We start from the raw sequence: 11628 nt of genomic DNA, 5'->3' as shown, positions 1-11628 counted from the left end.
AATCTATCATTAAATAAAACTTGCACATGTATATATGAATAACATTTTTATTCAAACTATTTATATATGTTTAAAGTTACGAGAAAAACACACTGCTGCACAAATGCTGACCCTTCGTGAGGCGATGATTACCGGTAGAGAACAATTTTAGAATTCTCAGTTCTGTTTGTGTACTGTATATAATATTGTTTAGTGGGAACTGGTTTAGATATGGGTAGTAACTCTGAAAAGTAGAAAAACATTTTACCATTCAACTGCTAGAAAAATAAGCTGGCTTTACACAGAAAAGTGCTGGAATGTTGTGTTTTGTTTATAACAGCACTGGTACAAGTTTCTGAAATTCAGACATAATAAATCCACTTGCGTATTCAATGACTTCAAAGCATCTAGCTTGTGTACATGTAATTGTCACATTTATCATGGTTGTTTTCTGTAAATGTTGCATACAGAGTACAATTTATTTTCCTTGTTTCAAACAGCTATAAGTACATATTACCTATTTATTCTGTGGATTTTCACATGCCAGTTTATGCTCTGTTTTCAATTTCTGTCTCTGAAAATAATCAACAGTTTCTCACCAAGCATGAACCTGAAAGAAAAAAATCACATTTTCTTCTTTGATGAGTCATTAAAGCCATGATTGAAATAGTTTAATTTTTTGCTGATTCTAAATGATATTTTTAGTCCTTTTCCCCATGTAAGTACATGTAGCCTTTGTATAAAGGAAAATATTTTGGATTTTGAGAACTCGTACAAAAAACATAGGTTTGGCATTAAGAGTATGTGTCTGCCACTGTGTGCCATCACTTCATGCTACTAAGGTGAGGTGGAAGTATTTTTGCTATAATAGTCAAATAAGGACAGCTACTGTTTGCTCTTTCTAAAGGATCTGTCCACGTGGCAAACCATTGCTGCCATGTTTTGACCCTTTTTGTTAAATATTTTTATTCAGTGTTGTGGCAGGTGCCCTTTCACCGTCTCTGACTTTCATTTTCAATTTACTTTTCTTGTATTTTGTTCCTTGATTTTTTTTTTTAGTTTCCCTGAAGTAGCATTTTTTCAAAAGGCTGACATTCAAGAGATGATGATCAATATTTTGTTTTGCTTTTGTAAAACAAATACAGAGCTATCTTATAAACAGGTATATTATTTCTTTAGCATGCTAAACCATGAAAAATGAATCTGTTAATAGTATGTAGTGTTGGAGTGCAGTCTGTTGGAGATAATGCAACAGTTTACACCACTGACATTGACCTTGAATTTCAACATTATTTTATTCATGTCTATATAGAAAATACATAAATAGGATTAGGCAGCAGACACAATGCCTTTATTAGCAAAGGTCAGTTATGACAGAATAAAATTAATATAGTACATGAAAATATAACAAAATGATTGAAGAAAAAGAAATTTACAAATAAGAGAAAAAAATGACATTGACCTTCAAAGAAGAAACTTTAAACATTGAGCTTTAAGAGAGCTGTCCTTGATATTTAGTTGTAGTGATCACGAAGAAGAATTTCTGATAGTACCACCTTTGATAACCTTTTGATATTGACTTTTGATCCTTTGACCTGTAAACACAAGAACTGATGATAACATTATTCAGATACAGGCTTGTTTTACATGTGACAGGAATACCCTACCAAGGCTGTGCTTTTCACTGGGGCATTAATGTCTCACTCGAACACATATCGACTGCTCTCTGACAAAACTGGGCTTATTGACATCGATGGCAAAACCAAGAAAAACATGATAAGATGGCAGAACATTAATTTGCAAGATTGGAAATATACAGCGTTTGAGATTGTCATCTACCCTTGATATGAAATCATTACCATGCTGGAAATATACAATTTTCCACTCCAGCATATTAAAGCTCGAGTTAAAGTCTCTATATTCTTACACAATTACAAGCAGACACATGTGCTGATAAGCCCAGAAAGCTTATAGGGAAGCCAGAATTGCAACAGTTGTGATGATTATTATAAATATATGACTGTGAAAATCATATGGCAATTACAAATGCTTACAAACACATGAAAACACCCTCTATTAAATATTGTATTATCCTTTTGTTACTAATGTTGCCAGCCAGGAAAAATCAGAAATAACAACTTTGTTGTAATAAGAAAAAGTTCTACAAACCTGTGTCCCATACCATGTCAGATTCGCATAAATGTGTGTGACATCTCCCAAGTAGGAAGTGCGGGTCCAAAATAGTCTTAAAGTGTTAATATAACATATATTACATGTATGTAAATAATATAACATATATTACATGTATGTATTAAATAATATAACATGTACGTAAAGTTTGTCATCAGTATGGGCCGGTACTTCGATATTTTAAGAACATGTCTTGTTTTATACCATTGCTGAACATTAGAATTTAGCTTATATTATATAGATATGCACAACAGGAAATTTATTTTACATTTCATAGCCCTTGGGGCTAGAGATACTTTTAACTAATACAATTGACATCAAAGAAAATTCAAAGTCACATGGGGTCAACTTGTAAGCTGTCTAGCTCCAAAACTAATCATAGTGAGGCTCTCAAATTTCTCCAAAACTAACCATAGTTAGACTCTCAAATTCCTCCAAAACTTATTATAATTAATCAAATATTGCCAACTAATACTAGAATATGCAAAAAAAAAAAAGAAAAAAAAAGTTGTTTCAAAATGTTGCCATTAATACTCGTTTTTACAGAGATCAGTCTGTGCGTTTGATATGTATTTGTCCTGCTCTTGTTATTAATTTTGCACATTGTTAAGAAGAACTTAGATTTGTAGTTGCTTTACTGACAATGATGTCCATGCTTTGTTCAAATTTTAATGGCTTGGCAAAATAATTATAGATTGAGCAAGCCTTGAAAACTTTCTGCTGCTATATGTTGTTGAAACACATATATATATATAGATCCTGCAGCTCATATCTTGCCTGATTCCATAAAGCTATGCATTCTATCTGATTCTGACATACTCAAGTTTGTTGATGGTGATATTTATGAAAATTGATTGGTTCACTTCCCTGCGTTACTTGTGTAAGATGTTTCTTATTATAACCTTTCTATAACTAAACTCATCATTTTGGATATTAGAGAACAAACTATTCAGCATTATTTTCCCATTAATTATCCCTTAGCCAAAAGTTTGTTAGAGATAAACAAGTGAGGTGCGTGTAACTGGCTGTGTTTGCATGGGTATCAGTGTAGTGGACACTATAAAAAGATCTGGGTGAGAAGATGACACGCGAACAATTTAATGAATTTATAGTCACTATCATGTTGCCTGGGAATGCTGTGAATTTTTAAGTGCCTTGATCTGTTTTCAATTACGTGAACTTAAAAGAAATTAAGTTACTCTGAAAAAAAAAGAAATAGAAGTTACATTTGAAACTTGGGAAAGCTTTGAAACCGTAAGGGTATGGGAAGTAGTATATCTAAAGATTCTGTTATCTGTTAACATCTGATCTCATTAGGCAGTACTAAGTACAAGATTATCTGTTAACATCTGATCTCATTAGGCAGTACTAAGTACAAGATTATCTGTTATCATCTGATCTCATTAGGCAGTACTAAGTACACTTCAAATTAGTTACAACGATATTATTTTGTTTATGTGTACACGCCTTGTTATTTTGTACATGTGTACACACCTTGTTATTTTGTACATGTACACGCCTTGTTATTTAGTACCTGACTTATTCTAGGGAATGCACGAACTGCTGGCTCCGCTGATATTTGTGCTGCATTGTGATCACCAGGCTTTTCTACATGCTGCAGAAGTAGAAACGCTAGAGTAAGTCTTCTGTCATCTCAGTTCATTCTAAATACCGATTTCATTTTGTATAGGACACTGACATGAAAATGAACTTTAATTCCAACAAGTTGTTAAAGCAGACTTGAACAGTGTACATTTGTTCACTTTTAGAGGTTGAAGTGAACAATTCCAGCAACTGTTATGACATGTTTCGAAACAGGGATACCATTGAAAATGCTAAAGCTGCAACACATTCATACTGTGGAAAACATAGATAAATTTTCCTTTCTTAATGCCATTTACCTGAAATTTGAATGAAGTTACTGAATAAATAGTTTTAATTTCTATAAAGTAAGAAAGCTGTTACTAAACGACCCTATCTTTCGATTATCACCTTAATTTAACAGGTCTGCAGTATATGGACATTACTATCAGTACTACTAAACAACTAAGCTGTGTATTAAGCTATTAATAGAAAAATATTGACGTTTAATAATCAAAGTACTACTGTAAGTATTCAAGATCATATGCGACGTTTCTGCCATTTTTCTACAACACTTACTATTTTTATCTCCTCAATATAAAGAGTTCCTGTATGAGTAATATTATTGGTCTGAGTAGCTCAGTGGTTAGATCACATATCTAGTAATGAACGGGACCTGAGTTTGATCTTTGCAGGGGTTGAATTTTTTTTTTCACATGCTCAAGTTCGGAACTTCAGGGACCAATTTTTGCCAAGTCCCACAGGGAAATATTCAAGTCCAGCTTGAATTTTGAAATTTGTTATTGTTTTTATATTGCATCATCAAATGGCTAAAACAAAACCAGTATTTAAAGTTTCAATCTTTTTAATTCAAATTGGCGTCTTCGGCAATCTATCTTGATGGGTCACATGCAAGAAAATGAAATATATAGAGTTTAAAATGGACTTTAAGGATGTATGCTACACCAGAGAAATTTGATATGAATGAAAAGTGGAGCATATGTACAACATTATTTTGAAATTAAAAACTTTCAAATTACTTTATTTAGTCAAAAAATGCAGATTTAGTAGAAAGCAATGATCTGGGGAAAAAATTTAAAACCCCTGCTGGACTCGAACCCGCGATCTACAGTTAGTAGTCGAAGTGCTAAACTACTGAGCTACTTGGCTAGGCGATGAATTTTGAAATGAATAGGCAAGTATTGCTGATACTTATATGTTCATCCATGTTTTAAAAGGAAATCAGCCAATATGACAATGTAGAGTACCTCCTTAACTTGTATTTCATTTTGAAATGCAGTCATTTTTATTTTCCTTCATCAATTATTTATACAATAATAGATCATAATAGGCAAATCTCTCAGACTTCCAGCATTTCTAATTACCGAGTCCAAGTCTGAGTATGGAATTTACTAGTCCTAGACTTCAGGCTTGAAAATTTTTTATCCCCTGCTCTGATAGATCCAAATATTTTTCTTACCTTCTTTGCTGCAGTAACTTGTCATTGTCATGATACAAAACAATCACCGATTTCGTCAGATTCCCAACAATTATCATTATGAAGGGTTACAGTGACACAGGTCTTATGGGTTTACCCCCATTAAATATTTCATAGAAAATAAAGAGCATAAAGCACATCCACAACGTTTCTTGTCATTTGTCTTTAAAACTATTCTCTCATCTCTTCAGTACTGAAATATTAAAACTATTCTATCATCTCTTCAGTACTGACATATTAAAACTATTCTCTCATCTCTTCAGTACTGAAATATTAAAACTATTCTATCATCTCTTCAGTACTGAAATATTAAAACTATTCTCTCAGTACTGAAATATTAAAACTATTCTATCATCTCTTCAGTACTGAAATATTAAAACTATTCTCTCATCTCTTCAGTACTGAAATATTAAAACTATTCTCTCATCTCTTCAGTACTGAAATATTAAAACTATTTTATCATCTCTTCAATACTGAAATATTAAAACTATTCTATCATCTCCTCAGTACTGAAATATTAAAACTATTCTATCATCTCTTCAGTACTGACATATTAAAACTATTCTATCATCTCCTCAGTACTGAAATATTAAAACTATTTTCTCATCTCTTCAGTACTGAAATATTAAAACTATTTTATCATCTCTTCAATACTGAAATATTAAAACTATTCTCTCATCTCTTCAGTACTGAAATATTCTATTCTTCTTCGCTGCAATAACTTAGTAATGTCCATATATACAACCTTCTGTAATACATGAATATTGATTTTACACAAGGAACGATCACGACTATGCTAACTCTAAAACAGACCTAGATCTGGTAATATTTACCCTTGATTTTTTGTGTAGAAACATGAAAGGATGCAAATGAAATATACCTGAAATGTACTTGTATATATATTGTTGAGAAATGTCACGTATGATCTCACTTATATTGGATTTATACATAGAACAGTATACTGTATAATGATTTATTATATAGCTAATAAATAGTCTAAATAAATAGTCTAAATAGTCTGCGTAAAATCTAGAGAATGTTAGCATTCAATATCCTGAGAATTTATTGAATGCTAACTTTGCATTGCGTAAATTGTATGCGCCCGAAACATTCCGAGTATGAGCGTTCAATATTGACGTTACCGTAAGGACGTAAACAAGCCAAAATGGCAGACGACGGTCCTCCGAATCTGACAGGTGGTATTTGATATTTACTTAAGCAAAATGTTTTACTGTACATAAATTATGATGTCCCCATTTACAAAATCAGTTTGCTTCATGCATTAATGACGGGTTAAATATTGAACAGTTAAGAAATGCATGCTGTTATTGCACATCTTCACCATAGATGCCAATATTGATGAATTCTCGTCTATTTTGGAGTAGTTTGAGTGAAAAGGGATATAATTTAACAACTAAATACTTTAGCTATATAATAAAAGGGTTATTGAACTTAATAGGTGAATATTGGCACGAGTTGGCTGTCAAAATGCACTCGCAAGCGCGTGCATTTTGACAGCCAACTTGTGCCAATATTCACCAATATAAGTTCAATAACCCTATATAACGAACTTGATAATAAAGAGGAAGAATTTTTAGTTATGGGTACAAAATACTCGATGGCAGATTGTACCAATTAATTGAAATTGAGAACCTTATGGTCCACCAGCTTTATTTTCACTTTAAATGTTTGAACTAAGAAGTTTGTACCGATAATTTTTACAGACAGATTAATGCCCCAGACAGGTTAGCCATTTTAGAAATTACAAAAATACTTTCGAATGTAATTTTGTCTTTTTGCATTTGGTGATGGTAAGCGTATAATCCTAATTATAAACCAGACATCATTATGTATCTGCTTCTGCATCTGTCCAAGTTTTCTGAAACTCTTCTATATCAAAGATGAAGTAGCTTAAATTTTATTTGTGTAATCAATAATTCATTACTTAGTGACAGAAATCATAAAGGAGAAGAGGGATATCATTTTTACTATTCAATGCTTGCTTCTGTAGTTTTGCCAGTTAAAAAAATCTCTGATATATATTTAAGCTAGAACAGCGCAGTGCTATAATAAATCAGTCAACTTTCGTGTTTTACACTACTAGTATATATTTCATTGAAAAATATCTTTTATTTGAAAAATCATTCTGAACTCCTTTTTGCTCAGATTATTATGAAATCTAAAGCATTTATTACAAAACACCTGGACATAAATTCTATTCATGACTTTTAAAACTTTAATCAACAATTGCAGAAAGACTTCTGAAATTATAACATAAACTTTTAGCACACATTTTTGTTACTAATCATTTGTAATGAGTATTTCTGTAAAATACACATTGTTGATGATTTAAATTACTGCTAATACATGTAGGTCTATGCATTTACAGGATTAGGAGATTGTATAAAGTTAATTTTCTTTCTTGCATGAAGTTGATGCTGTTTTACTAACACTTCTGAATCTACCCTTAACTTTTTTAAACTCTTGCCAAGGGTGGTATTTTGATTGTGTAATTTTATGTCATTAAAGAAATATATACTACATGTGTATTTCTAATTGTAAATCCCAATGTTTTGGTATTATCTTGTGTAATTCATTCATGTTTCAAAAATTATTTGTTCATTGTTGCATCAATAGATATTTATTTGAACTTTTTCTCTCCCCTTTTCAGGGATATTGTGAAAGAGATTATGGATCCTGCATATTTAGAGCATGATGCTTAGTAAGTTTCTTCATTTATGATTACGATGAATCGGTAGGTGAAAATTGATTCACAAGATCAGAACTTTCAAATGGTTGCAAGGATTTTTGCCCTCTGTTGGCATAGGGTGTAAAACTTTCACGTCCTTATGAGGTATATACAATGTGGAAGAGACTATTAGTTATCCGGGTTTACGGGGAATTTAGCCCGGGTTTTATTCCATACAGCCCAACACTGAAGAGTGTGTGGTATACAACCGGGGGTAAGTCCTCGTAAATTCTTGGTAACCTGTATTACAAATTTATTTCCAATGTAACCAAATGATATTACATGTAATTATTTAGTGATTAAAATAAGGAAAGATATTTTACATGATTTACAAGCCGGGGGTAAATAATATGATGTCATGATATATTGAACTGTGACAAATACATTGTCGAAGGAACAAGAGTGCTAAAAATAAGATTTTCTTCGTGTGTGTGTGTGTGTGTGTGTGTGTGTGTGTGTGTGTGTGTGTGTGTGTGTGTGGATGCACATTGCATTGTGAAATCCCTTTTTTTTTTTTTTACATGTATCTTTGACTTAAGCAAGGCATACTGAAATTTACACTTGGCTTGTAAACCAGTCAGAACTTGTCTTGCAAGTTACATAGGAAATGGATTTATGATATGTAGTGATTTTAATTACACAGAAAATTTCTCTGAAATAAGTAAATTTCGTGTTTCGTTTGATTGACATCACAAGAGTAACTCAATGTTTTATCCTAGTGCTTTGTGTAACTTCTTAACAAAGCACTTTCTCCATGTTTGTAAACTTTGTTTTCATGTTGTCTTGTACAGAATTCTCACTACAACAAAGTAAGGAAAAAACTGACCTATAAATTTGACTTTGTTCCTACAGTGCCCTGCTGAGTCAGATCATGGGTACAGTGGAACCGTGGTACAATTCCAAAGACTTGACATATAATAAGGTACTAGTACTGAACGCACCAAGTTTCCTGATTCAGTTTACACGGTGTGTGTGTACCGATTGACTATTACAGATTATTGAAGATAGATGTAGTTTGTTCTAGCTCACCTGAACTGAAATCTCAAGTCTACAATAGGGGTTTCAATTTCTATGAAGGAATATATAATGTAATAGTCTGAAAAATTTTCCTCGGAAGAATGCATTATGCCCATGGTCAGCTATAGATCTTAATGTTATTTTTGAGCGAAAAACTAATCAAAATGATAGTAATCACTGAAAGTCATGTACAAACAGCATATCATTATACATGTAGATGATGTCAGATGTAAATCTGTGCTCTGCATAGGCATACTGTCAGAGAAATACATATGGAAGAAATTGCTTTTAGATATGATAAAAATGTTTTGAAATGGTGATAATAATTTTTTTTTTTTTTAACAAATATGCTGCCCATTGTTTAAATTTTATACCATATGACGTAGTAGTAGATTTGTAATACGTAATAAAGATATCCTGTCACATCATTAGTCAGCGAAATAGCGAAAGCAACGTTCTGAGGTGTGAAGAAAAAGCAATATACATGCACTGTCTTGATTGAATGCTGGTCGTCGGAGGAACTGACAAGTGATTTCTTGGGAACATATAAAAACAAACACGATAAAATTCCTTGTGTGTAGATCATTAACATGTATATTGTAAACATGTTAGTGTTTTCAACAATGAATTCTGTGTATCTACACAATATTCCTTAAAATACATGTATCTATAAAAATAACTTTCAATGATATAATCTATTCTTTATTTTGCGCACCCATAATTTAGAAATGCATAGTGTTACAAATTTAATGCGCATTAGTTTACTGTGCATTAAATATTACCGCCGTGTGAACGTTACTTAATTCGAATTAATTCAATGTGCATTATTTTACTTTGCATTAAATTTAATGCAACGTAAAATTTAATGCGCATCCGTATGAATGAGGCATTAAGTTTGTCGTTATTATAACCCTAGAGTTTGGACGGCGTCACAAGAGGAGTTTAAAGTTTTACCTAAAAGTTTCCTCTCAAGAGCTGCAAGGGTACATTATGGTGATTTAGAAAGCTAGCATTTTCATGTAGCATGTAGTGTTTGTTAACATTATAGACCATTTAGACTAGAGTGGGCCATGATTGGAATTTGATTTTCTTTTTGGAAAAATGAAGTTGCTAAGGTGAGTGGTGTGGTCCATGAACCTCTGTTTTAATGATTCTGCAATATCAAAAGAACCTACTAATACCTACACAGCAGTGCAATCGTTCAGTAAATCAGAAATCTAATCCACTTTTGCCCCCACATCATATACATATACCAGGCAGTAACAGATTCACTGTCACTTTATACAGATCTGTAATACTTTTATGAATGCATATACCCAATTTTAACGTTTGTAAAATATTTATTTTAGAGCCGAGAGAGGCTTAATTCGGTTCCATTTGCCCGTCCCCAGGACCTGAATTCCTCCTCTGCCATTGTGGCCAAACTGACTCGTATACAAGACTACATTCTGAAGAAGTTTGATGTCGAGCTACACGGACATCTAGAGAGGCTGGAGATAGCTCCGCAGATCTACGGAATGTGAGAAGCTCAGAAGAATTTCACAGAGCTGATTTCTTTACATGACCTTAAAGCATTGCAAACCAAAAAAGAATATATGAGTTTGAAATTAAGTTTATTTAGACTGAAATCTTTGGTGATGGATCAGAGAATAGACAACAACTATAGATCTGTTGTTGATAATTACTAACATTTACCTGGTTTCTGTCTGTAGTTGTAATAATGTTCTAGATGTTGGATTAGACTGCTGTTTGGGCGGGAATTCCCCATGCAGGACCTCCTAGTTTTTAATTGTAATCTGTTAATGTTGTAGACATTGGATTAGACTGCTGTTTGGGCGGGAATTCCCCATGCAGGACCTCCTAGTTTTTAATTGTAATCTGTTAATGTTGTAGACGTTGGATTAGACTGCTGTTTGGGCGGGAATTCCCCATGCAGGACCTCCTAGTTTTTTAATTGTAATCTGTTAATGTTGTAGACGTTGGATTAGACTGCTGTTTGGGCGGGAATTCCCCATGCAGGACCTCCTAGCCCTGTGGGATGCCCTCTTTGCCGATGGTGTTGGATTTGAACTGGTGGATTTTGTCTTTGTTGCCATGTTGTTGTACATCAGAGATCTGTGTAGGAGTTAATCTATATATAGAATTAAACTGCTTTATGATGCATTGTGGATTCCCTCATTTGTAATGATTTCATAATACAAGTTCATGCAAATATATAAGAAAAGTTTAGTGGAGTTAATGATTTCATTGTGATTGATTGTGTTATGAGCAGAGTCATTATATTTAAAATGTACTTGATATTCAAAATAAGGATATTGCTATTGCACTGTTCTGCAGTGTATTTTGTAACGATTTTTAAGGAGGCTTGTTTTCTTCCAGTGTTGTCCAGTGATTACCCACAATGCCTCACTTGTTTGATGCGGTTTCCTCCGGTAGCGGACATTAACTACTTGGTTGAGAAAGCTCAGTATCTCAGAGAACCAAACGTACGTAATAATGCTGTGCTCAGTATCTCAGAGAACCAAATGTATGTAGCAATGGATTATGATGTTTTTTTGAGACATAAGCTCAAAGCTATTTTTCTGTCGCAAAGTTTAATTAATGAAGATATGAT

The 11628-nt window shown here is 32.9% G+C and overlaps 1 protein-coding gene across 9 annotated transcripts in view; it reads left to right on the top strand.

Annotated features, from left to right (window-relative positions):
• LOC125646865 (TBC1 domain family member 5-like) overlaps positions 1 to 11628 on the top strand; it is a 46384-nt gene that overhangs the window by 20945 nt on the left and 13811 nt on the right. For 4 of the 9 annotated variants that reach the window (XM_048873446.2, XM_048873440.2, XM_048873442.2 and 1 more), the window contains 8 exons: positions 1039 to 1141; positions 3718 to 3806; positions 6973 to 6993; positions 7920 to 7970; positions 8850 to 8919; positions 10364 to 10533; positions 10991 to 11133; positions 11394 to 11500. In XM_048873446.2, coding sequence (XP_048729403.2) covers positions 1039 to 1141; positions 3718 to 3806; positions 6973 to 6993; positions 7920 to 7970; positions 8850 to 8919; positions 10364 to 10533; positions 10991 to 11133; positions 11394 to 11500 — 754 coding nt within the window. The remainder of the gene's footprint in view (positions 1 to 1038; positions 1142 to 3717; positions 3807 to 6972; positions 6994 to 7919; positions 7971 to 8849; positions 8920 to 10363; positions 10534 to 10990; positions 11134 to 11393; positions 11501 to 11628) is intronic. The other 5 variants (XM_056141725.1, XM_048873444.2, XM_056141723.1 and 2 more) reach the window with 3 other exon arrangements.

This window comes from Ostrea edulis, chromosome 6 (assembly GCF_947568905.1).
Source record: "Ostrea edulis chromosome 6, xbOstEdul1.1, whole genome shotgun sequence".
NCBI lineage: Eukaryota > Metazoa > Mollusca > Bivalvia > Ostreida > Ostreidae > Ostrea > Ostrea edulis.
Note: the sequence above shows the minus strand (reverse complement) of the source record. Positions and strands in the feature narration are given on the sequence as shown.